Below are 27723 nucleotides of genomic sequence, written 5' to 3' on the forward strand. Positions count from 1 at the left end.
GTTTTAAGTATACCATAAATACACACATTTATATTTGATAATAGTAATTAATAATGTGTACATTTATGAATTTGAATTTATACTTAAATTCTTCATTTATTTTATAGTTTCAAAATATTCAATTTTACGTGACATGTTAATATTTTTATTAGCAATTATCTTTATGAACAACTATACTATCCAGTTTCTATATAAATCAATAAATATTTTGTAATTTAATTCAAATATAAATGATTGCTAAGGATGTTCCTTCTCGGTTCTCTAAAAATTTCAAGGATATATTTAATTTTATGAGTCTTGTTACGTGGGCTATGTTTAAATATAATTATATACAGTCCAAAAAGTAGTTTGACAAAATAAGATTGACAAAATATAATTCAGATTTTATAGAAAACTACTATCAAAGCAACAGTGTATAAAAAATTTCATTTATATTCAGGATGTCCTGTAAGTTTGGTTCTAAGAGAGTTGTGTTGATGTTTGTTTATTCTTTTATACATAAAGTCTGGTGCTGAGTAAGGAGGAACAAATTCAAGTTATTTTGATGGTGAGGACCCTTTAGTTAGTGTGAAATTGCTGCAGAGTTTAAAAGACTACATTCACACCACTATATAATTGGTTTAAGTTGATACAGTCTGTTAAATTTTTTGGCAACTTCATGCTGACTGTGGGTGTTGGTTTTGTAGGGACACCTACAAAACCACTTGAATTTTTCTCCTTATTTATATATAATACATACACACAATTTCTTTAAAAATAAATAAATATATAATATTATATATATTTATTATATAATAAATATTTATTGTTAATTTAGAAACATCAATCAAATTGATGATGTTCATTGAATTTTATTTTTGTATAGTTTGCATAATAATATATAGATAAAATTCTCATTTTTGTGCTTCCTACATATAATTTGATTCTTTATATTTGCACACATTGTTTTATCCCATGAATATCATTCTAATGATTATTAAGTATTGGATTTGTTTAATGTTAAAGGTTTGTTTAGTATATAATCATTAACTTAGTTATTGCCTGAAAATCCAGCAGAGCTTGGTTGTTGCTTATACAGTAAAACTTGTCAAAAATGGAGCCTGAATAAAACAGAAAGCTGCATTAATGGAAAAAAATCTTCAGAATGGAGAAATTTTCTATGATAAATTTTACTATAAGCCAGAAATCTGTTCAATGCAAGAAGGGAAGAAGTTTTTGGGTAGAAAGAATGTAATTCAACCTGCATAAAGCAGAAAATTAACATTCCACTTGTAGTCAAGTAAGTAAAATTATCTGTACAGATCAAACAGCAGGACAAAATGTATTCTGAGAAATATTTCAAATCTGGTCAGAGAAATGAAGATTGTGTGACGAGGACAAATAGACACAAGGTCTTTATTAATATTAGTTTGTTGGAATGGGATGCCGTCAACTGGGCTACCACTAACTGGGTAACAAAATGAGAGATCAATAATAGACAAAAACAAAATTTTTTATTGTTTTATTTATTAAAATAACCATCCTTTTTTATTGGTCTACTTCCTGGTAAATTTAAATGACATTTAAAATAAACAACTGAAGTGCCTTTGACTGGTGTGCTGCTTCTCTCAGTAAATTGCAAACGTTTTCGAACTCTGTCGGGTTCATCCTCAGGCACACCGGTCAAAGGCACTTCAGTTGTCTATTTTAATTTTGCTCTGGTGTTTACCCTTTATACTTTAAATGACATTTTTTAAGAAATGGGTTAAAAGAATGATTTTGTAACTGACAAACATATTTATACAAGTTACATACATTATTTATTTATTTATTTTTACAAGTAAATAGAAAAATCTTGAAGGACAATTGATATCTACCCCAAAATTAACAAATATAGGTACCGGTACATAAAAACAAAGACATAAAATTAAAAATACATTACATTAAATACAATATACATTAGAACAAAAAAGTATAAAAGTTCTTTGAAAGAATTTGTTTTCGAAGAATTGCTTTTCTTTGATGTGCTTTGTTAATTGCTTCTGGCATACAATAATTAACAATGGCTGCATTCAGCAGACTCAACAGTTCCAGAGCTGTTGAGTATTTTTCTGCTGACTGCCCTCTACAGTAGCGCTCTTTTGGAACATGTTTGGTGTTTTGATGTCACATTTGGTAGCATCTTTTATTTACACTACCTATTGCTACCTGAAACTGACCAATGAGGCTTTTTGTTCCAATGCAACGTCACTCATCGTTTAGCAGATCCAGGTTGCTACATAACAGCTACCAATTTGAGTTACAACTGTCAAGTCTGCTGAACACTACAGTATGTTATTCCAAAACATTTCCTTTTCCTAAGTTGGAAATAATTTGTAACTCATAGTTCTTAAGTCATAGGTCATTTGTCATGCACCCATTGGAATTAACCAGGCAGAATTGAATGACTTTCTGAGAATCAAGCTCTTGAGAACAAGCAATAAATGTAATTTATGAAAACAATGAGAATAATGTAGCACAGTGATACCAATTTGCCTTTATGGAGTAGTTAATTATAACTAACTAGAACCCATTTGAAAACAAGTTGATTAGTATGTTGATAATTACAGATTATAATAAATGATTAACTAGAGCAGTAGTGTCAAAATAATGGCTCCCCAAGCCAAATCCAGCAATTGTGGAATACATTAATTTGACCCATAAACATATTTGACACATCACTTATAAGTGATAGAAATAGGTTTATTTTTAGTATATATGGATTATACAAAATATTTATGGCCTGCTTACCTACCATTTATGTGCAATTTGGCATACCAATTGAAAAGTTTGGGCACTGTTGAAATAAGAGTATTAAAATTCCTCAAGAAGCCAAATCAAAGTATATTTATTTATTTAGAAAAGGGATTAATGGCAGCACTCACTGGTATAACCATAAGGAAAGACATTGGAAGAGAGTGGAAAGCAGTAGGATAGAGGCAGAAAGTGGTTGATAGAGTGTAGTGGAGATGGAAAATAGAGATGAAAGATAAAGATTGGAAGTGGAAGAATGGAGTTCTATGACCACCATGTATAGAAACAGAAAGGGTTACAAAGTAGCTCATGCAAAAGCTGATGATTACAAGGAATATTATAGGGCTGTAAAATCAGAGTATAACTTGGTCTCTGTATTACTGTAATGAGATTAGAATTTCCAGCAGCACGGTAAGATACTAGTTCCTGGTACTCTAATTGGCTTGTTCTCTGTCATATGAGTTCAGAAGGATCACATCCAAAAAGTATTTGAATATCTAACATCAGTTCTTGGGGAAAAAATGATTTTTTGAATCAAATAGTTCTCAATTCTTGCATTTGAATACTCTCATCTTTAATTGGAATCACCTTGGATTAAGTTGGATTTAAACTAGTAATAAAATTTTCTTATATATGTAAAAGTGATTTTTACTATAAATAATGAATGTGACATTTATCTGGTGTAGTTTAAAGATTAAAAAAAAAGGAAAAAGTACTAAAACTTCAAAATAAAAATAATTCAGTTTCATGCAATTCCATTTCACACAGATTGTACTATATTTATAAATATTAATTTACTAGCAGGTAGGCCCAGCGTTGCTCGGACAAAAGTAACGATAATGAAGATTGAGATTATTACGTTATAGTCACAAAAGAAAAAAAGAGTAATTTCATCAAAGAACTAAGTATTTCTAAAGAAAGGTCGAATTTGAAAATTGAATATTCTAATATTGTTTGATTTTCACGATGTGTTCTGATTATATCGTTCGATTTTCATCGAATGTTCTAAAGAAGAAAGGTCGAGGAAAACCGAACTAATCTGTTTAAATTTGAAAATCGAATGTGTTCTAACATATTACTCTTTTTCTTTTTCTGTTTTTTCCAGAGCCCATAAATCTTGCACGTCGCTTTCTCTTGTTCTCCATTGTTACTTAACACTTCCATTGTTGATACTTCCCTTGTTACTTAACACTTTGGTATTTAAATTTGGTACCCTAACTGTGTACCAAATTTCAAATTTCAACTCCTAACCGTTTTAGCGAAAATTAAGATTATTATGTTACAGTCAACCTTACCCGTTTTCTCAGAATGCAAGAATTGGGTCCCCCTGTTTTCAGACTAATTACAGAATTTTTAGATGGGTCTAAAAATATGTTCAATTTCCCGCAAAAATGAAAAAGCTGCATCTGCGTTTTGCACGTCGTTTTCTCTTAACAATTCCATTGTTACGTAACACTTCCATTGTTGACTCTTCCATTGTTGACATTTCCATTGTTACTAAACACTTCCATTGTTGATGGAAGTGTTAAGCCTTAATGCTGTCCCTCTCCCCCGTGGGGAGGTATTTCAAAAAATCCCTTCTTAGTGTGCGTTCTCGTGACGTACCGTAACTGTGTACCAAATTTCAACTTTCAACTCCTAACCATTTGGGCTCTGCACTTATCATCATCATCATCAACTTGTCTTGATTATATATATAGATTATGTATTCTTTTAAAATACATGTTGGAAATTTATAGTCTTAATCAATATTACATATTAAAAGAAATTCTATTTCAATACAGACAAAAATATTTATATGTTATTTTCTAAGTAAAATGAATTTTAATTTTAACTGGAATAGTTGAATCAAAAAATTAATAGTTCAAAGCAATTCACTTAAGAGTATACAATGGGAATGGTATTTTATGATACCCTTGTATAGAGGAAAATCAAGAAAACCCAATATTATAGGTGATTCAAAAGATTATTGACAAACTTAAAAAGTGTATAGAGGAGTTAGAATAGAACAACTTTTGATTAGGAACCCATGTTCTCTGAAGTAATCCTGAGTCAGTATGAGCCTTTGAATATAAGGAACTATTAATACATTGTGGATGCAACTGTATGTTGCAAAGAGAAATTAGGTTGGTTACTGTATGAATTGACTGTGACCTTCAATTGTTGCATATAGTAGGTTTGTATCATCATGTGTGCTTGCTATTTGTGCACAGATGTTCCTGGGTTGTTTGCGTTGTTCAGTTGAAGGTAACCTGTCTTGGTGCTTTCATTATCTCTTGCTATTTGTTAAATGGAATGATACACTTATGCAGAACTTCAGGACTTGCATTTCATCTGTGGTGCAGCCATTGGAAATGCAATCTATGTTTTTACATATGTATTTAAAAATATTTTAAATTTTTATATGTTGTATAGGTTATCCTTTACAGATTTGAAAAATCAGTGTCAAAGAAGATGTATTTTTGTATACAGAAGTACAGCCATAAACCAGCACATGTTCCATTGTTTATCACAATAGGATTTCACAAAGCAATGTATGCTGTCTTGCACAAAAACTAGTTGCACTCCTATCATCCACAGAAAGTGCATGGATTGTCCTTGGAAGGTTTTCCACAGTAGGGGCAGTTTTGTCAATGAATTTTGTAGCATTGTCTGAACATGTTTTTTGAGCAGTGGAAGAATACTGCTCAAAAAACAGTGCTTCACATGTGAGGCATCATTCAACAGAAATGACTTCTTCAATTGCTCTAATAGCCATGTTTGAGGAACACAATCCCAATGCTACATTTATACATCACCACCACCAAGAGAGAGAGGTTTGCAGTGAACATATGTTCAGATGATTATTGGTGATTACCTATCAAACATTATCTCCTGTCACCACATTTGAATGGGCAAAGTTATAGAATATTTTTGGAAGAAACTGTTTCTAAGCTGTTAGATGTGCTGCTTATAATGTGTCATCAAATGTGAATGTAACATGATGAAGCACTAGCACACTTTGCTCTGTGTGCTGGAATTTCAAAATTGCACATATCCTTGAATTGAAAGAGGAGATCCAGTTGAATGGACAACCTGTTCCTCTGACTTGACACCTCTTGATTACTTCCTTTATATTGAAAGCATTGTTTATGAGGCACCAGTTGATGATCCAGAAACATTTTTAGCTAAAATGCTTGCAGCTTGCAATTTGATCTGGAGATGCCTGTGATATTTGAGAGAGTGCACCAAAGTTTTGTTTGATGATGAATGCATGCATTAAATATGATGGTTGCCAATTCGAACATCTTTTGTAAGTTCATGTAGTAAATTTGTGTAATCTTTGTGTACTTAGTCTTAAGTTTTACACAAAATTTAATATTTCATTAGTATGTTGTGCACAATGTTCTTTACATTCAAAGACTTATGATTACTTAAGAGAATACAGGTTTCTAATTGAAAGCTGTTTATTTCAATTCCTCTACATGCTCCTTAAGTTTGTAAATAAGCTTTTAAGTCACTGTTTATGCAGATTAGATGCCAAATAAATTTGAGCTGAACACAGCTAATGAGAAAAAGAAAGCAAAAAAAACTAACATTTCTATCATAATAGTATTGAAAATATATTCTTATATATTCTTCAATACCAAAAAATTTCAAGCAATGTTAAATTATCATAAGAATTCAGCTTTATGATGATCTAAAATTCTATCTATTAGCATGTAATGATAATTCAATCTTGAGAAACTAAGAAATATTATTAAAGAATATACTGTATACACATTATTAGTACAGAAGAATTTAGAAAATGAGGAATGCCTTTTATTTTCATAAATTCATAATTTGTTGAGATTTCTAGATATTTTCACATTATGTGAATAAATAAATATAATGTGAAAATATATAAGTTTACATTTGAAAACTGAATGCAAATTATGATTGATCTTACTTGTATAGTTCTTGACCATAATGTGAATACATTGTGGTCAAGAGGTCAAGAACTATACAAGTACAATCAGTCATAATTTTCATTCAGTTTTCACATGTAAACTTACTGAGAAAATAGTACTTTATTGATGGGTATTTGTTGATGAAATAATATTTACATACACAAAAACTGAATATTTGTAATGTGATAGTTTAACATAGAAAATATTCATATTTAATACAAACTGAGAAAAGGCTAAATATTACAATGTAAATTTAAAAATCTTTTTATTTCCTTTTTACTGAAGGGATTAATAGATTATATTTAAATATTCAGCATGGTATCTCTTGTCACAATTGAGACAGTTATATAGTTAACTTCCATTATGATAAACATTTCCATATTGCTAAGAGAAGTATGTTGCCATATTGCATTAAACTAACAAATGAATTGCTAAGCATTTTTCAGTATAATTTTACTTTTGCAAACACAGGCATCATTCATAATGAATGGGAAAAATGGTTTATAATTGTAGAATCATAAAAATCTTTTAGACAATCTCAGTTTATTTGTAATCTATTTGGTTGAGTCATAAATAATGTTTTTTCTAAGCTGTTTTAATACACCAATTAGCTCAAGTGTTAGTTTGTTAATTATGTAACTACTAGAAATTCTCCCATAAAGCTTGATGGAATATTTTTTATGAGAAAGTAGAGATCAAAGAATTGAGAAGTGCTTGATGTCGTGATGCTGTTTCTGCAGCCCTTGACAAAGTCATTTTTACTCGATGTTGCTCAAGTCTGACTTCGTAGTCTTTAGGGGTCTCAGTTGTTCTTATTCTTTTAGACCTAGAATTTACCTGATCAGTTTTACTCTTATGCTTTCCCCTAGGCATTTTGTTTTTTTTTTTTTTTTTTTTTTTTTTTTGACAAAATAGTGTCTTTTTAATTCCATATTGATAAAACAAAGATGAATTGTATGTATGTTAATTATATGAGCAATAACACTTTCTAAATAATGGGCTTGTTAGATTGTTACTTCCAGTTGGATAGTAGAACGTCATGTGGTCACTATGGCAATATTTTTTTAAAAAATTCGTTATAGAAGTGACATGATGCGACTATCATTTTTAAAGTTAAATTTTAAATTTAATAAAGTAAGTTTAAAATACGCCATTTGCCAAAATATTTATAAAAATGCAACTTAAGGCAAATTTCCTCATTGAGCATGAACATCATGTGGTTGCTGATGTCACTGCAATGTAAGTGCAATCACCAAAATCAATAAAACATTTATTCTATAGCTAATATTTCCTCAAAATAAGTAGCCTATACTTTCCGTCAGACCAAAACAAATATACCTAAAATTTCATTTGGATTGGACAAAAATTGCAGGTGTTATAAGGAGTTCACACACACACACACACACACACACACACAGATGATGGCTTTTATATCTAACTATTTTAATAATTTTTATTATGATTTTTGATTATTTTTAAAGAAGTCAAATTATTAGTGTCAATCTAAATGAGCTTATCAGAACATTTAAGGCATATAATGCCATATGAATTTAGAAAAGATAATACATGGTTACAATGACAAACAATATATGTATGATGTGTATAATAGTGAAGCCATAATATCAGAAAATGTGAAATGGTTCAAAAACTTTAAGGGTGGGAATTTCAGTCTTGAAGATGAGCCTTGCTTTGGATGACCATTTGGCATAGAAATTGCAGAAAAGCTTGGGGGTGTCTTAATCAACAGCAGTTAGTTTGTTATCTCAATAAGGAAAGATAAACAAGTGTGATATATTGTTTCCTAATGGCCTTACTGGACAGAATCATCTGAATTGATTATCCATATACATTTCACTTTTTAATAGGCAAGAGTAAACCCAATTTCTGGACTGAATAGTAACTAGAAATGAGAAGTGACGATTATACACTAATGTCATTTGTAAAAGAGAATATCCAAAGGCAAAGACATGGTTATATCCAAAGCGCTACTCCAGTTTTAGAACCAAAGTGTTGCCTTCATCCTCAAAAAGTGTTTCTATATAGATGTTAGGATTAGTTTTACCAAATGAGCTGAGCTGAGCTACAGCTCAGAATTTTGAAGTCAGTTCAACTCTTAGCTGGAGTCCATAATATCAGATTGGCTTACAGCTCAACTCAGCTTGAAGTGAATTTCTATACCTTGTGCTTATTTTGTTTCAATTGCTGCTTTTTCATCTGTTACTGCTGTAATGTAGTATCACTGTGGCATAACTTTCCTGTACTATCCTGTGTGATAATGTGTACGTACATACTAAATGTATGTACGGTACGTAAAAATAATAAAATTTGCTTCCCCCTCAGTCCAATCAGGTAAAAGAGAGACTATCCCACCTCTAAGTAGGTTTGGTGATATTTTAAGAATTTTTTATTCATTAAAGCACATTCAATTTAATGTACTTTAATAAATAAAAATAATCTTAAAATATTACCAAAGCTATATATTCAATTTATTGCATAGTTTTTGAATTTACATATGTATTATTTTCTTCTGTATTTTTTTATTTTTCCTGTTCTGTGTATTCCAAGTTTTTGTAATTTGAGGTAGTCTCAGTCCCATTATTGAACTCTACATGTTTTGCTAGAAAATAATTGTTGTTTGTATCATTGTAATCTAGTCGAAATTCACAGCTCACATGTCAAGACTTCAGCTCAGCTTGGTATTTCAAGTTTCTGAACTGAGCTGAGCTTTGCTGAACTGTAGATGGGGTGTGAGAGGAATAATTTGAATTGTTGAATCTAAATGCAATATTAAATGCTATTTTACACTGCCAGCAATTGGGAAAACTGTAAAAAACACTCCAAGAAAAATGTCCATATTTGACAAATAGAAAGAGCATTATTTTGTTATGTGATAACAGTCAACTCTACATTGCAATGTAACTTTTGTCTATCTTTACATATATAAAATCACTAATTGATTTTAACTTGCATCACAATGTCCATCCAACAAAAATTGAGCTTAATTGGAAAGTCCTTCCTCATCTTTCTTTCAGTCCTATTCTGGCATCTATAGATTATCATTTTTTTTCAATCTCATCAAAACAGTCAAAATGGAAAAAGTATTAAAGAAGCTATCCAGAACATTATATATTGGATTAAATAAATATTTTTTATGCTGATGAGGTCTTATAACTTATAAAAAAAAATGACATTACTTATGATTCAACTTAATGCATTCACATATGCAATATTAACAATAGACACAGATTCCTAGTACAAGATTAACTATGTCAGTTGGTGATAATTAGAAAACTTAAAAAGTAGCTATATATAATATGCTTAGTTATTTTTCTTATTGTGTATATTATTTTTAGTTTTAGTGTTTTCACTGAAGGCATTTTCAAATGGAATTCTGAGCATTGTGAAAAAATCCTTATAAGTTAGTTTATATCAAACATCAGTATACTGTGTTTGATGTACTAATATACTCTGCAATATATATTACATCAATATATTGCATAGTATATTATCAAACATTAATAGTTAAATATTATGAAATAATCCATAAAAGGTGATTTTTTAATTTTAAACAAGGCAAAGAAGGAAAATACCAGGCAGTTAGCTCTTCTGATAAGGTTTTGTATTTGCTTTCCAAAGGTTAGCAATTCAGATCCATCAGCTGGAAGTTGAAGACTTATAAGGCATATATAAATAATTGATAAATATTGTTTATATTTGTCATTTTCACAATTTATTGTTCAGAATTTAAAATTTAATTTAATGTTATAGTAAATGTAAAGACTTATTAAGTGTTTCTATAGATATACAAATCAAAAATCTATTTTTAGTGTACTGTATATATGAAAACAAACTGTCTATATCTTATATAGATTTAAAATCAAGTTTTCGTTTTAAATATAGTAGAACGTAGTTAGTCAGGAAGAATTTTAAGGGATCAATTTAAAAACTTCTTAAGCAGAAATAAAAATTTCATATTTACTCAAATATAAGATGTCAGTGAATCGAATCATGCATATACTTTTGGAATAAAACTGATCCAAGATTACTCTAATCATTCAAACTGTGTATACAAACAAACTATAACAATCTGATAAATCTCTATCTGTATATACAAATGCCATCTAGGATCAACTGGATCACAATCAAACTAATCTGAGTGGAAGGTTGGATTGTTTCAATCAGATCAAAAAGATTAAAGATGGCTGCATCCATGGTTAAAGTCAAGCTTATAGTTGACAGCAAAAAAATATGTTTAACTGTCAACAATGAGAAATATCTAAAGCTTTATAAGTGGTAAGTAAAAACATAAAATATCTGATAAACTAAGATGAAAAAATAAGTATTAAGAAACAATTTTGCAAGATTGTACAGCAAGAATGCATGGCATGCACTTTCCCATCTTGTGATTTTGCAAGCAGTTTTATTCACAGAGTAAAGATGATTTGATCCTACTTGTATATAGTTTCCTCCAACTAAAACACAACAGAAGTAATCTGTATCATGTGACAAAGACTGATCTAATCTTACAGATCAATGCATCTGAAATGCAAAGTATGTGCACTAAGACACATCTTAATTTCTACATGCCCATCTACAGATTTTTTGAAAAGATAGACAACTCAAAGACATTTATGTCAATGGAATCAGTTCTGTTGACAAATTTGTTCAGTATTTAATGCACAGTAAATTAAGTTAAATATCACTGTCTTCTATAGTATTAAAGTCGGAAACCTCTTCACTTTCCATGTTAGGCTGTTGTGAATCAACATAGGATTCAATGCTCATTTATATACATGCAATTATTTTCAATGCTGCTTAAAACATTGTAAATGCACCATTTCTTGAAAGAATGCTGCACAGCTTTTTCTGGGATTTTTGTCCAAGTAACTATTTACAATGTTACTGCAATAGACTAATGATATTGAGTTAAGTTGACCTCAAACATTTACTATTATGAGTATTGGTCTAATAAAATCATTAAAATGACACATGAAATTAGTAACAGAGAAATAAGATGCATGGTATTAGAGGTCACTAACTACAATGTCTTATATTGAATCTAAGATACACTTTATTTTCAGAGATACCAAAATCTGAAAAAATGCATCTTACATTTGAGTAAATACAGTAATGTACTGTACAAATAACTTTTTTTTGATAATCTGAATTTATTTAATAATGTTCTGCTATGTTACAGTGAATTAAGCTTATACAGTATTTATTTATTTATATAGTTGTTTAATGTAGTCTGTTTCATCAGCTTTGTTATGTGAGAGAAAAAAAAATGTTATATGATTCCCACAAATAAAATCACAGATCTACAAATACCATACCAAAATTCAATGGAAACTTAACAGAATCATCCATATATTTATAGTATAGTATTTATATATAGTACTGTACATGATCATCTGGCAACTATGCTTGCAGCTGTATGCTGCAAGCATAGTTGCCAGATGATCATGTAAAAAAAGTTGTAAAAACCATGTTCAAAGTAGCCCAAAGTCACATGAATGATAACACAAAATATTGTACATTTTTCTTCTATATACAATTAAATGCATATATTTTTGATAGGATGCAGTTGATAAACTTTTTAAATGAATCCATTTTCTGGTCATGGACAAGATTTCAGTTTACTTAAGTAGGAAATTTTCTTACATGGAAACATTTTAAATGGTGAAATTTACACATTTTTTATGGGAGAAAAATTGGGAGTTTTGAAATTAAACCTCTTATACAGAAAAACTTTTAATGTGATAACTTCTTAACCAAGTTTTACTATATATTATAAATAATCTAAGTTTTAGAGATTGATTTACCTGTAAGTAGATTAAGTAGCAATTATTTTTTGAATTATAACTATTTTGTTTTTTTAAAACCTTATATTAAATAATATAGCCAAATTCACTTAAGAGAGCATTCTCAGGATTGCTGCATCATGCTCATTTATCTGAAGTAACAAAAATCAACTAGGGGTTTATTTATGTTGTTGAAAACTTTCCACCCCTTCATGTCTTAGGAGCTCTATGTAACTTATAACACACTTGGAACTCATTATTATGTAATTTTTGTGTTATGTTCATTATTATGTTCTTTATTGTACTTACATATTAGTTTCCATTTGTATGTCAAGTTATTGTTCTATTGAATAATCAGTAGAGTATGCAGTAAAACCTGCAAAAACTAGACTTTGATGGGACTATCTTATTTTTCTGTCTTGCAGGTTTTCTGCAATCGACAGGATGTAGTCTTACCACTTTTCTATTGCTCTCTATTCCGGAAATGCATAAATATCCTAAAAAAATAAATTTTTTTATGATTTACATATGTATATTCAAATGAAATTTGTTACAAATGTCTGCATGTATAGTAAAAATTTTATATACAAATAAATAAAAATAGTTTACTTTTTACAAAACAATCTAATGTCATTTGTTCAGTTGTCATTGGTTTTTTAACAAAGTTATTGAAATGAATTTCTAAGTCTGTAGCCTTATCAAAATATTCTGGATTTTTACCTTTTCTAAATTTCTTGAAAGCCTTTATGTAGCTGAAAACTTGTGTTTGATATAAAGGCATACACTTCTATTAGCTGGTCATCATCATCAGTTTGTGAGACTGCAATTTCTTAAAGGTTTATATCATCAACTTTTGTAGAAAAAATACACAAAAATAAAAGCTTAACATAATGATGCAAAAGAAAATGAGAGACAACCTTTCAGTATGTTTTGAAACTCCCTTTAACAAAAAAACAACTCATTTTCTGACAGATGGCACTGCACTGATATGGAAATATAGAACATAGATAATAGATTTTTATATAAATCAAAATATGCTAATGACCACAAAACAACAATACTAAGAAGGATGTATCAGATAACCCCAAAATTTGCAAGTTCGTTAGAACATGGGCGAACATGCAAATGATTAAAAGTACAACCCATATTCAAATTATGTGGCAGTAATGCCTGGAAGTAGTATAAAAGGAGATTGAAAAGAGCTAGCGTAAAGCACTGGAATTGTGTTTGCTTGCAGTTCTTGCTTACTGAACAGATCAAGTATGCCCCGTTGAAGAGCAAATGACCAGATTTCAGACTTTGACCAAGGGAGAATTGTAAGATTATGAGAAAGTAGATTATCCTTCTGAGAGATTGATGCTATGTTGGATGGAATGCAACCTTAATGGTGAGAATATGGCATTCTTATGTTGAAGAAGAACAAATTCACCAATGTGAGTTTTTTAAAGGAAGGAATCTGCTAATTTTAAAGGTCTATTTTCAGTGAATGGAATTAAGTATTTTATTATATTATATTATTTTAGTACATGTACAATAATTTATAAATTTAAAATAAATTTAGCATTTATCTTATAGAAATTAAGGGCAATGTATACATTGTTTCATGTAATTGAAACCCTCAATTTTTTTATATATTTTTGGCTTCTCCATTAAAAATTAATAAATTTTTATTCAGAATTATCATTTTTTATTCTTAAAAAAAACATTTTAAAAAGTTATGAACATATGCATTTTTATATTTGAAAGATAATGTTCATATATTAATGCAAATTTTTTATATGCTAATTAATTTCTATTCCTATAGTTTGGCTAACTATTAAAATTAATATAAAATAATTTTCTCTAAAGATAGGTGGTTAGACTGCTACTTTATACTAGAATTAATATTTACAATAATTTTTGAATTAAATTTAATCATTTTATTTAATAATTATTATGTTTAATTCAAAATCATACTTAACAAAATTGAAACTAAAGATGACATTACTTTTTTGCCTTATTTTTTAAATTGTAATGTCACAAGAGATATTATATTACAAAGTGTATAATTTTTAAAGCAGAATTAATTATAAATATTACTTTCTGTATAGTTCTTTCATTTTTCATTACTTTTCTAACTTAGAACTGAAAAGTTTTTAATTAAAGATTGTTAATTAACTTTTATGATTAATTACATGATAATATCAACATTATATTAGTGCTAGTTGAAGCTTTTTTTTATTCATAAATAATTATTGTATAAAAATTTAATTTTTTTGGTTTCTTGTATTTTGTATTAGACTAAAGATTAATCTGTATCTTAATTGCAAGTATTTATTAAAATATTAAATCTTAATCTATTGAAATAGGTCAGGGTTGTAAAAACAGTGGGGAGTCATTTCTCACAAACATATGAATAGATAATTGTCAGTCCAGTGAGTTGATTATCTGCCACTGACCAGTTGTAGAATGTAAATCAACTTTAATTCATGATTGGAATTCAGAACCTGCATCTAAATTGCCCCATTGCATAATCCACACACCCTTTCAAATTATCTTTCAAACACAGATAATCCATGGGTTATCCACATAAAATTACGTTAATCAAATAGAAATTAATAATAATTTTTTATTAAACATACATCAAAATTGAAAATTGTATGTTTTTACTTTAGTAAAATTTAAAGATATATCAATTATTATTGTATGTATATTTAATAATAATATCTCAATTATTAATTTACCCTAAAATCTTGGCTATAGGCCTTGACCTATATAATGAGATTATCTTCTTCACAAAAAGGTCAACATTCCTGTACAAGTTTTGCTTCTTCAGTTTACACAAAAAGACAGCCTACAGCCAAGGTTTTGGGGTAATTATTATTATTATTATTATTATAAAATAAATTTGTCCACCAAACCCCAAACAATTCCCAGTAATTTATTGATGCCTCAATAAATCAATGTGCTCTTCAGATCACTAGCAATCAGGTTGTGAATCAGGATGAATCAATGTTTCAATATGAGAGATGATAACATTTAAAACAAAATCTAAAATTGAGAGTAGCACAAAGATGTTTTGTAAAATTTTATAGTAATAGTAATTCTTTAACATTAATAAAATGAGAAAATAGATTACTATTATTACAAGAAGGCAAACCTAATTATGAACTATAATAAAATAACTTGCACTTCATGCCAACTCTTGTATATATAGTAATAACACATAAGTGTTGTGGCGTTACCAAAATAAGCTTTAAAAATGAGAATGTTTGCTAGTACATTCAGTAACATAAAGTTACCATCGTCAGGCAAAATTGAATACAACAGCAATTGAATTTTAAGCTTTCGAACAATTTTAAAATTATAAGTATCATAATAATGTCAAAAATAAGCTATTTCTGCAATTGTTTATTAGCAATAAAGAGAATCTAAAAATAGCTCACCCTCCAATACGTTCTTAGGCCCTATCTCTCTAAAAATAGTACATTGCTTCAGAAAGAATGTTTTATTTCACCGATAACCCCACAACCAACCCTAAGAAGATTATTATACCACGACAGAGATATATTTCAATTGAATGAAAAATCTGGGGTCTTAAATTCCACTAAAGCATGCTCTGTCAGGTGATGAAACTAGCTACATAGGGGCCACAGCCAGAATGTTAAATTCTTGTATTATAGAACATCAGGAGGACATCAGAAACAGTAGACCATTAACAAAATTAAAGTACTTGACCAAAATTATCAACCACTCTGGGCCCAAACAAAACTACTCAAACGGTGCAACAATTGGAAAGAATTGTTTATTTCCAACAATACCAAAGAGAAGGTTCCTGAAAGTGCAAAAAGCTGGGGGAAGCTCCACTGAGGGTGTCTTTATACCCCTCAGTGGAGCTCCCCCCAGCTTTTTGCGCTTTTGGGGACCTTCTCTTCGATATTGTTGGAGATCACACCTTGCACCAACAGATACTAGAGATGGCCCACCTGATAATTGTTTATTTGGGAGAACCTCTACATAACAGCAATAACACCAAGCAACACCCCAACCCTTGAAATCCCACAGTTATGGGTAACGTTATTCAAGCAATTCAACCTACAATTTTAGTTCCTTTTTGCATAATCATCTTTGCTTTAGCTATTGCTTGCTATGTAACCTTGGGTAAATTACGTCACTCATAATTGCCGTTTTTATAATTTTTAGAACATCGTTCTAATTCATATTTGTTTTATATTTCATCCACGTGCTGCTTATAATTTTAAAACTGTTCAAAAGCTTAAAATTTGATTGCTGTTGTATTCAATTTCACCTGACAACGGTAACTTTATGCTACTGAAAGTACTAGCAAACATTCTCATTTTTTAAAGTTTATTTTGATAATGCCACAACACTTATGTGTTATTACTATATAATTATGAACTACTTCAGCAAATGAAATGAAAGGAAGCTGAATAGTTTTTCAATAAAAAATATGGACTTTGTAAAATCAGTAAAAATTGTATTCAAGAAATGATATTAAGGAATTATTATAACTAAATTTTGAAATTTGAAAACTGAGAATTAAGAACATAAACTGCTTTCGAATGGATGAGATCAGTGCTGTCTCAACAGAGAAAAGACCTTTTTGCAATTTTCATAATCTGAAGATTAAAAGTAACATTGGAATCAAAATTATTTCAAAATCATTAAGTCAATATATAACAATCAAATTATCTATGAGAAAATATGTTGATTTTGGAGAACTCATAATTACTGAAAAACATAACTATTTGTAAAATTAAAAATAAATGGCAATGATTGAATTCTTAAAAAACTTGAAGATATTCCAAAAGTAAGTAATTGTCAAAATTCAATTTATTTATTTTAGGAGTCTTTTTAAGGAACTTTTGGAATATTTTCAATTTTTTACATAACTGTGTTGTTAATATCTAAAAATATATTAATGACTCTTAGGATTAATAAAAACAAAAAACTGCTTTAATGGAGTTGCTCTTAAAGTAATTTCTTTTGTTTATTAACATCCATTTTAAAGATTATGATTTCTTGATCATGAGGAGAAAAGAATAAAGTCAGACTGTAAAATTAAAAAGGTATTATTTATCAGTTTAATAACATTAGCATATAAATGTAGATAAATAGTTTGTATTGATATATAAACAGAGAAAGTAGACAGGAAAAAAATTGTACCTTTAATTTAAGGAATTATATTCATATAGATAGGTAAAAATTTGAAGAAAATAAAAATCTAATTTTAATCTGAATGACATGAATGAGTGAATATTATTTAGCTATGAAAAATATCCAGAGTTACTTCAAAATAATTATAAGGTATTTAGCAATATACAGTAAATATAGAACAAGTATTTTTCTGTTCTTTGTAACTAATAAGATTCAAAAGAGGCAAACACAATATCTGACAATTCTAGATCTGGAAATATCTTATACAGGAAGTAAATTTCTATTTAAAGTATATTACAAGCAAACAATTTCTATAATGAAATTGAAAGCTTAATAAATATTTAGGTAAAGAATATATGGGAGTTTATATTCAAAATTATCTATTGTGATAGTCTGAATGGAAAAGTTTGTAGTGACAAAAGGGGATTAGCAGCTACAGCATTGGAAGGATATAATTTATTAGATATTGAAAAGTAAATTTTACAAGTCTAATATAATTTTAAGTAAACTTTTATTATAGAAAAAGAAACAGTAACTGAATAAATGACTTCATATTTTTATCCAGCATAGAATTCATAGAAAGTTGAAGAATTGTTTAGGAATCAAACTAGTTTTCCAATTAAAGAAAAAAGTATTGTGTGTGTTACTATCAATTGTCTTGTCTTTGTAAAGCATCTTTGTTAATAGATATGTCACTTAAATAAGTATTAGGAAATGAATCAAAATCAAATGCAGAAAGATGAAAGAAACAGCATACAAATTCCAATAATTTTTATTCAGTTCAAACAAAATTGTTTGACTGGAGTATGAATCATAAAATTCCCAAATATTTTTATTTAGATGGGGAAAAACTTTTGGATTTCAGTAGAAGTAATAAAACTAAAATTTTAGTATGAGATGAAAAAAATATATGCCCAGAAAAGTAAATTTATTCTTAAAGTGGAAAAAATTGAATATGTTTTTATTCTCTTCCTTGTAAGAAAGTTATAGTTTTTTATACATGCTATTTGACAATATAAAAAGTATGAACTAGCCTATATGTACTAGTTTATTTTTAGCTCAGTGATGATGAAACTGATGATAAAACAAAAAGTATCAGATTAGGTACTACATTTTAATACACTTCAGAAAATAATCTAATATTTGTTTTTTTTAAATTATTATTATTATTATTAACATTGTTAGCATAGAAATTGAAAATAAATTTCATTCCAGTCATTCTTTATCATATTTAAAAAGTTCTGAAATTAAATATTCATAGAAAAAGATGGAATCTGACATGAAATTAAAAAGTGTTTTTTCAAAATAATGTAAATAGCAACTATTCCATAATCTAAAATCAAATATAAAATCAATATAATTAGTCTGTATTTAAGTATTGATTCAGTTGATGAATAAAAATGATCCTAAAATAGATAAACAAAAAACGATCATGTTTTAGCATTTACAGAAGTAAAAAGTGTATTATTAAAAATAATTAGCTCAAACTAAATGGTGATTTTTATTTATAAAAAAAGAAAGAAACGAACAAATAAGAATAAATACAAATAGAATTGTCACCAACAGTAACAGAAGTATTACAAGAAATTCAAAATAATATATTATTCTCTAGTCTTTTAATTGTCATATACATTTTCTCTGTTCAGCAATTTAAATTATATTCTGATAGATTGGATTTATGTAGAACATTATTTTAATTATGTGTCCTATTAAGGAAATAAATAAGGTGTTTGATTTTCAAAACTAAAAAGAATACAAATAACAATTTTATATTTGAAATATGTTTGAAATGAAATTTTTCACTAGCTGATCTTCGAAGAAAAATTTTTCAATATGTAATACTCGTATGTATCATTTGTTAATTCAGTATTTATTTCACATAAACGTGCATAGAAAGAATTAAAATAATATAAAATGTTATATTATTTGAGCTCTTTCTGTAGGGTAACTCTTAATTTGTAATAATAATTTAAACAATATAAATTGTTGTTACATGATAGTTACTAATGGTGACATATTTTCCTATAACTGTTAACTCTTTTTTAAGTAATAATCTGCATTAAAAACCAACATAAATATAAATCCATTAATCAAGTTGAATTCAGACTCAGTCTTACAAACAAGGAACAATATTGTATTAATAATAAACTCTACTTCTAGAACAACTTAATATTTTATGAATAAAATTTATAATAATATAAATTTGAACTTTATTCTTGTTTAGTCTATAAGAAACACAGTAATTTTCTATAATTCCATTATTGTTTCCTGAAAACTTAATTATTTGTAAGATGATAAATTTGCTTGTTATAGCATAGTTTAGAGAAAATACTACTGCAAATGAAAAAATTTAAAACAAATACAAGATATGGATATATATCATTTCATAAAATTAAGGTAACTGAAAGATATGATACAAGATATGGATATATATCATTTCATAAAATTAAGGTAACTGAAAGATATGATACAAGATATGGATATATATCATTTCATAAAATTAAGGTAACTGAAAATGCATTGTTTTGTGAAGGTGACAAATAGTTTATTAGAACTTGTGAGAATATAAGAAGGAAATTTGTTAAAAAATTGTATAAGAATATTAATATAAAATTATATTTTTATATACAGGGTATAACATAACTCTGTGCCAATATTTTAAGGATAGATTGTAGCGTCAAAAATAAGCTTAAAATAACATTCTTTCAAACTGGTTACACATTAATACATTCACAACAAACCTTTAAAACCACTAACAACTAATTATTTAAGTTAGCCAATCAAATTAGCCAAAAATGTTAACTAACTTAAATAATTACAATTGTTGGTGGTTTTAAAGGTTTGTTGTGACATATGTATTAAGCTTAAAATTTTCTATGAATGTTTTTTCAAATTCCACTTTGTTTTCAATAGCTGATCTGCCAAAACATCAAATTGGAAACCACTTTAATGTGTTCATTAATTTTACATTAGAATTTATTAAATAATAATAATTATTATTATTATTCTTACATTTGAATGCTTATAAATTTTAATTTATTCTAATACATGTTTCTAAATTAATATTTAGCCGTACAGCAGAACAATTGATGCAAGAATCTGGTTGCCGCCTTGATCATCCTACTGCAACTAAATTTCAAGCTCATGTAATGGCTGGAGATTGGGCAAAGGTGATAATTTTAAAGTAAATTTTATTTAATTCTCCATGTCAATAACTTACATTCAGTTCTTTTTATTTTTTATTTAGAATAATTTGTAAGTAACAATATAAAATTTATGTAATGAATTGTTTGTGTAGATGAATAAATCTTTTACACTAACAGCATAGAAAAGTTATTAGTTTAACATTGTTTTCAAACAGCTAAAGGTTTCACAATGAAAAATACGGAAAGGAGACAGTATTACATGCTTCTCATATCAATTATTTTTGCATATTAGATCATGAAATGAGTTGTTATATGATTATTGGAGGTGTCTACTTTATATAATTTGTCAGTGTACATTTAACTATCAAAAAATTGTAGAATATTATTTTTGATCATTAAGAAAAAACAGTAAAAATGAAGGGAACAGGAATTTGACAGTGAATTACTAACAAAGAGAATCATTTTTTAAGCACCTGTTTTCAGTTACAAAATTTTTAATAATTGAATGTGTTAATATAATATATTGGTAAGAAAATAAAGTTACAGTTAATGAGAATACAGGAAACTTAAATGCAATATAATATTGTAGAACCAACTTATTGTAATCACTCGGAATTCACCTATACTGATGATGATAAACTGATAACATACAGTAAGTTAATAAACAGGCTTACAATTAATAGAAATTCCAGTTTTATTGATTGGAATACTAAAAAGACATTTTAAACAATTAAAACATGTGTAAATTGAAGATTTATTCATTTGGATAACTTACTATTAATAATTAATGTTAGACTACCCAAAGAAAGATGGGAAGATATATGCTTGGCATAACAAGAAAAGACCAAAAGAATATCACTTGAATCAGAAAAAAGGCAGGAGTTATCAATATCATTCCTAGAATAAAAATGCTTAAATGGCAGCAGGCTGGACATGTTGCAAGAATAATTGATCATTGCTGGGCATATGAACACTTAATTGGATACCAAGAGATTAATTAATTAATAATAGCTAGCACATAACTGAAGTAAGAAATACCAACAATTTTTGTATTACTACAGTATTGCAAGCAAATAATGAAAATAATTAAAGTTAGAAGTACTGATTAAGACTAATAATGGTTGAGTGTTATCAGTGACATGCTGAGTTGATGAGAAAAGTGGAAAAACATGTCTTAAAAAATATCTATTTATTTGATCACTTATTTTGATAAAAAGTTTCAGTTATAGTTTGTTTTATAAGTTTATTTTAACTTTTACATTTTTAGAATGCTAATTTTGCCAGCACTAAGTATGTGAGTGCATCCCAGGAAAAATGATACCTTGGTACCCCATAGCTGGAAAAAAAATGAATAAAGTATAATAATAAGCATATTAAATTACCTTACTCAAATTAAAAATTAATTTGAGTAAGGTAGCTTAACTTTTCAACTACATTTATTTATTAAAAAATATTAAACCAGATAGGAATGTCTGGTGAATGGCCAGTTCGAGTTATAAAAATACCGGTGCTGAATAGATTTGTATTTTACTTCTTTTGCATTATATAAAAAATCTTCCATAGTTTTTTTAAATTTTAAACAGCCTGTATAACATCTTTCAGCAAAATGTTCAATGTAACTAATAGAATTGCACAGTTTTGCAGGTACAATACTTGTTGTCAGATAAGAGAGAGACTCTTGCTTTGGACTGGAACATTGTCTGCAAATGCGTGTTGGACAGTAGACACAATTAACTGTCTGAAAATTTCGTGGCAATCTGATAATTAGGATTACTTTGGATAGCATAATATAAAAATTCAAATCACGGAAGTTGAAAGTAATATAAATCAGTGTCAGGGGACCATGAAAACTTTAGACTTGGAGAAAATTCGAATTAAGGAAGTTCAAGTTGGAAATATTAAATTCTTATGCTATTCCATTGAGACCTACCAAGTGCTTTTTCTTCTTCAAGTTAAAGAAATATTCGAGTTACAGATGTTTGAGTTAGAGAAGTTTTACTGTTGTAAATAAATTTTTAAAAAATCCAGGACAAAATATACTTTTAAGATATATATTGTAAAATTACAAATAATAAAGACTTATACAAATAAAAAAATTGAAGTCTTCCTTTTCATCATCACAGGAAACACAATCCACATTGGTGGAGTTGACCTTTTCTTATAGGCTATTTCCCTGCCTATAGCTGTGCAAATTGAGTAAAAGTTCCATGATTTTGGATATTTTCCATAAAATTTCATATTGTAAATATGAAATTTTATCTCTTACTTGATTTGCTATCTTTTACTTGATTTGCATAGCTGTAGACAGGGAAGTAGTCTATAAGGAAAGGTTGACTCCACTAATGTGGATTATGTTTCCTGTGATGATGAAATGGACAACAGGAAAGACTTCAATATTTCTATTGGTATTAATCTTTATTATTTGTATTTTTACAATATATATTTTAAAAGTTCTACTGTATTTTGAAGAAGTAAATTTATTATATCATTTAGGTTGAGAGTGAAAAGCACTCTGCAATTTGAGTCTAGAGTGACAAATTGAGTAGTTAATAGACCATCCCCAGCACTGACGCCGACAACTGTAAATAATATTCATAATTACAATAAGCAGATTCTACTATAAAAAGAATTTTTGGCAGTTCATTTAAATAAGTTAAAAAAAACTTTGCATTAGTTTCATGAGCAAATGTAAAAGAATGTGATTTTGAAAGAAATTATTTTGAATAATAATAAATATTTTTTTAATCTAACATGTGGTTTCCTTTAAATTCACATATTCTTGGAACTGACTTGTCAATTTTTTTATTTTATAATTAATTTACAATTATTAAATTTTTAATCATAATTATTAAAATGTTATGAATTTAAAAATGAGTTGTTTGAATATATTTATTTATTTTTATTCATTTGATTTTAATGAAACTTATGAATAACTTATTGGAATTTTGGTAAGAGAGACAAAGTATTTGAAAATATTGATAGATGAATATATGTAATTAAGTAGTTAAATAAAGATATGCTATACATGAAATAATTTTTATTGATTTTTAGTCCTGAGTTTTAAGAAGTTATATCTTTCAATAAGATTTATCAAAATGAAATGACTTGAATTAAAATAGCAAACATTAGATTGGTTGCAAAATGTAAGATAAACAAAATATCTTGCATAACAAATTTCATAAATTTCTTCATTTGTAATAGAAAAATTACAAAATCTATTTATATCTCTTCTAAAAATCTATATCTGTTTATAAAATCTAGTGGGTTGTTCGGAAAGTAATTTCGTTTTTTTATTACTAGAGGAATTAGATGTATTTTTACCAGCCAGTTTTATTTTAAACCTCATTTTCATTATATACTTCGACAGCTGACATTTTAAGGCTTATTTGTAAAAAATTTTGTTTGATTCTGTACAATTTGTTTTTTTTTTTGGTGACCCGTCAAATATGGAAAATCGAAAGCATCATTTTCGGCATATTTTGCTTTTTTATAACTAAAAAACCAAAATGCCGTTCAAACAAGAAAAAAATTGTGGTACATGTTTGGAGAAGGTGTGTTGAGAGAAAGACAGTGCCAAAGCTGGTTTACAAAATTGCATTCTGGCAATTTTAATATCGAAGATACACCACATTCTGGATGGCTGTTTGAAGCCAATGAAAACAAAATAAAGGTACTGATTGAAGCAATCTGTCATATAACAACACGTGAAATCACTAAGAGATTAAATCTGTTAAATTGAACTGTTTATTATTACTTAAAACGAATTGGTTTCGTTTCAAAGTTTGATATATGGGTTCCACATGTTATTAACTAGAGATGCTCTCTGTGGTTGGATTTTAAAGAAATTTATTTTTTTGAGCTTTTACCAGACAATTTCACAATTGATTCGAAAGTGTACTGCCATCGAGTAAACAAATTGAGTAATATCATCAAACAGAAAAGGCCAGAATTGATTAACAAACAAAGTGTAGTGTTTTACCATGATAATGCCAAATTTCACACAAGTTTGGTAACTCATCAGAAACTGTTATAGCTTAGATGGGATGTGTTATCACACCAACCATATTCACCAGATCGGGCACACTCAGATTATTACTTGTTCCGGTCTATACAAGTTTTTTTTTGACTGTAAGACATTTACTTGAAATGACAATGTCAAAAATCACTTGGATCAGTTTTTTGTAAACAACGATCAAAACTTTTATGAATGTGAAATCGTGTTACTACCAGAAACAATGACAACAGGTATTTGACTAAAATGGTCAATATATAATTCAATAAAATATTTATTTATTATAAGAATATTGCATTTATTTTTCTATGAAAAAACAAAATTACTTTCCAAACAACCCAATATAATACTTGTAACAACTTAAAAACCAAAGGTGATTGTCATTGTATCTAATAACTTTTTCATTTGTAATTGCAAAGACTTTTACAGAGTTATTCGGTTTCTTTTAAATTTAAACAAATATACAAAGCTATAAGAACCAGCAAAAAAATTGGAAAGTTTTTTGCTGGTTACTTGGTTCTTCATAGCTTTGTATCAAGTTTACCCAGTTTTTTGAGTAGTTGTATTTTAAACAAATATGTTTATTTTGTTCTATTATTAAGCTTGAACTTTATTACATTCTAAAAATTTGCAAATGTAATGCATTATTTGAAATGGTTTTTTTTATTTCAACATATAACAGCATTCTTGTATAGCAGTTTTAAGTAATAAGTGTGTCAATGTTTGCCTTTTCTTAGTTTTTGTTGATAATTTTAAAAAATTATTAGTTAATTCAAATTATTTATTGAGTGCAATAGTTACATAATTGTCTAATTTAACTATTGTATGTAATGAATAATTTGAATTAACTAAAAATTAAAAAAAAAATCATTATAAGCAACTGAGGAGGGCCAAATATATTGTCTGATATACATATTGCATAGAGGTAAACAAGTGTTGCTGCATGTTAAAGAGTAAAAAAATCTTTTAAATAGTAAAGCATAATTGCAAATCTTTAAAATATAAAGAAAATGCTTAATTTTTACAAGAAAAGAAAGGAAATTTTTTAAAAAGGATAGCATAGTTCTGAACATAGAACAAATATATTTTTTGGTATCATAGTAAACTTGATAAATATTGTGTTATTAAAAGCTTATAATTTTACTATATTTTTATGCAAATAATCCACAGTAGCATATAACCCACTGTGGCATATACCCTGCAGAAAATTGCTAGAACAAAAATAAAACCTTTGCATAACCTGCCTCCATGCATACAGAGCAGTCATTGCTTTATAGGCACTAGTTCATAATTAAAGTGACCAGATGTCCTGAATTAGGCAGGACGGTACCACTTTTTAATATTCTATCTCGATTTTAAAACTGTTTGAAAAATTCCTGCTTTTGGACTGTTTCATAATTATATTCAAAAACAGCCAATATTTATTGCATGAATTTTAATTCAAAGATGAATTGCATACAAGTTGTAGTGTAAAAATTAATATTAAATTGTGTGGGTCAGTTATAAAAGGGAGTTGTTTTTAAAATTATTTGAATTATAAAAACATGGCTATTAAATAAAACAAAGCTAGACTTGGAGCCATAATTGTTTATCATTGCCATTGCTGTAGGTTGTTATTTTGTAAACAAGAATATATGGATAAGTAAAATGTTCATTGGTTGTTCTCAACATCTATTACTGATGATGTCAGAAAGCTAGAAAACTGATGATTCTAAACTGGAATTGATCATGTGACTCATCAGAGGTCATGTTGAAACACCCTAACCTAATATCCCACTAAAAATCTCTTACTCCTTAACCTTTACTGTCTGGTACTGCTTAACTGTTCGTAAGTCAAACGTTTTCAGCCTCAATTGAGGTCTACTTCAGGATAAAAGAATAATTGGATTCCAATCTTAGAACAATCTTAGAGTTTTTTTTTCAAGATTTCGGTATTTAGAATAGAAGATTTGTGATTTACAAAGCTATGCCGGCGAACACTTACAAAAAAACTGGTGCTAACCCTAACTAGGGCTAAAGCAAAATTGGATTTCCTATTAGAATGCCAGAGAAGAATTTAAAAGCTAAATCATTCTAAGATTGGAATCCGATTATTCTTTTATCGAGAAGCAGACTTCGATTGAGGCCGAAAACGTTTGACTTACAAACAGTTAAGCAGTACCGGACAGTAAAGGTTAAGGAGTAAGAGTCTTTTTTCAAGATTATGATATTTAGAATAGAAGATTTGTGATATTTCACTTTTTTACATTTCAGGATCCGGTCTCTCTATTCATAATTGCAATTTAAAATTGGCATATAACATGTCCCATCATATAATCCACATCTTTCAAATTGTTTAAACAGAGATAATCTGTAGTTTATACACACAAAATTTTGTGTTATATTGGATAGCAATAGAATGCATCATTTCTAATATTTAAAATATCATTGTGTTGTTTGTTAATCAGCAGTAAATTTTAATTCAAATGATTTCCTGATTAAATTAGGCTACATTACTGCTACTATTAATAATTAAATACTATGTAATCTGGCCTAGAGGTAGGCATTAAGTACCATCTCTTATTCAATGTAATAATTAAATTAATATTTATTAAATAATTTAGAAGGTTCTAGAAAAAAAAGAATTGGCCCAGAGTGGGACTTGAACCCTCAATGGTTGCATACCATGTAGATACATTGCCAATTATGCATTAATAGTAGCAGTAACATAGCCTGATTTAATCCAGCAATCACTTGGCTTTATTATAATTATCAGGCTTTGAGATGTTTATATTTGTAAAGTTCAATTCTGCTATAAATTTAAAAAATTTATATTATACTTAGACAAATTTATAATAAATCAGAAACAGAAATATTTCTTTCTTTCTTTTTTTGTATACATAAGCATTGCCTAAAGGCATATGGTT

At 28.0% G+C, this 27723-nt stretch overlaps 1 protein-coding gene across 4 annotated transcripts in view; it reads left to right on the plus strand.

The window, feature by feature from the left end:
- The window catches only part of LOC136969618 (WD repeat-containing protein 26-like), a 91295-nt gene that overhangs the window by 1042 nt on the left and 62530 nt on the right, over positions 1–27723 (plus strand). For all 4 annotated transcript variants that reach the window (XM_067263862.1, XM_067263865.1, XM_067263863.1 and 1 more), the window contains exon 2: positions 20730–20829. In XM_067263862.1, coding sequence (XP_067119963.1) covers positions 20730–20829 — 100 coding nt within the window. The remainder of the gene's footprint in view (positions 1–20729; positions 20830–27723) is intronic.

This window comes from Centruroides vittatus, unplaced genomic scaffold (assembly GCF_030686945.1).
Source record: "Centruroides vittatus isolate TY-2023 unplaced genomic scaffold, ASM3068694v2 contig_18, whole genome shotgun sequence".
In the NCBI taxonomy this organism is placed as follows: domain Eukaryota; kingdom Metazoa; phylum Arthropoda; class Arachnida; order Scorpiones; family Buthidae; genus Centruroides; species Centruroides vittatus.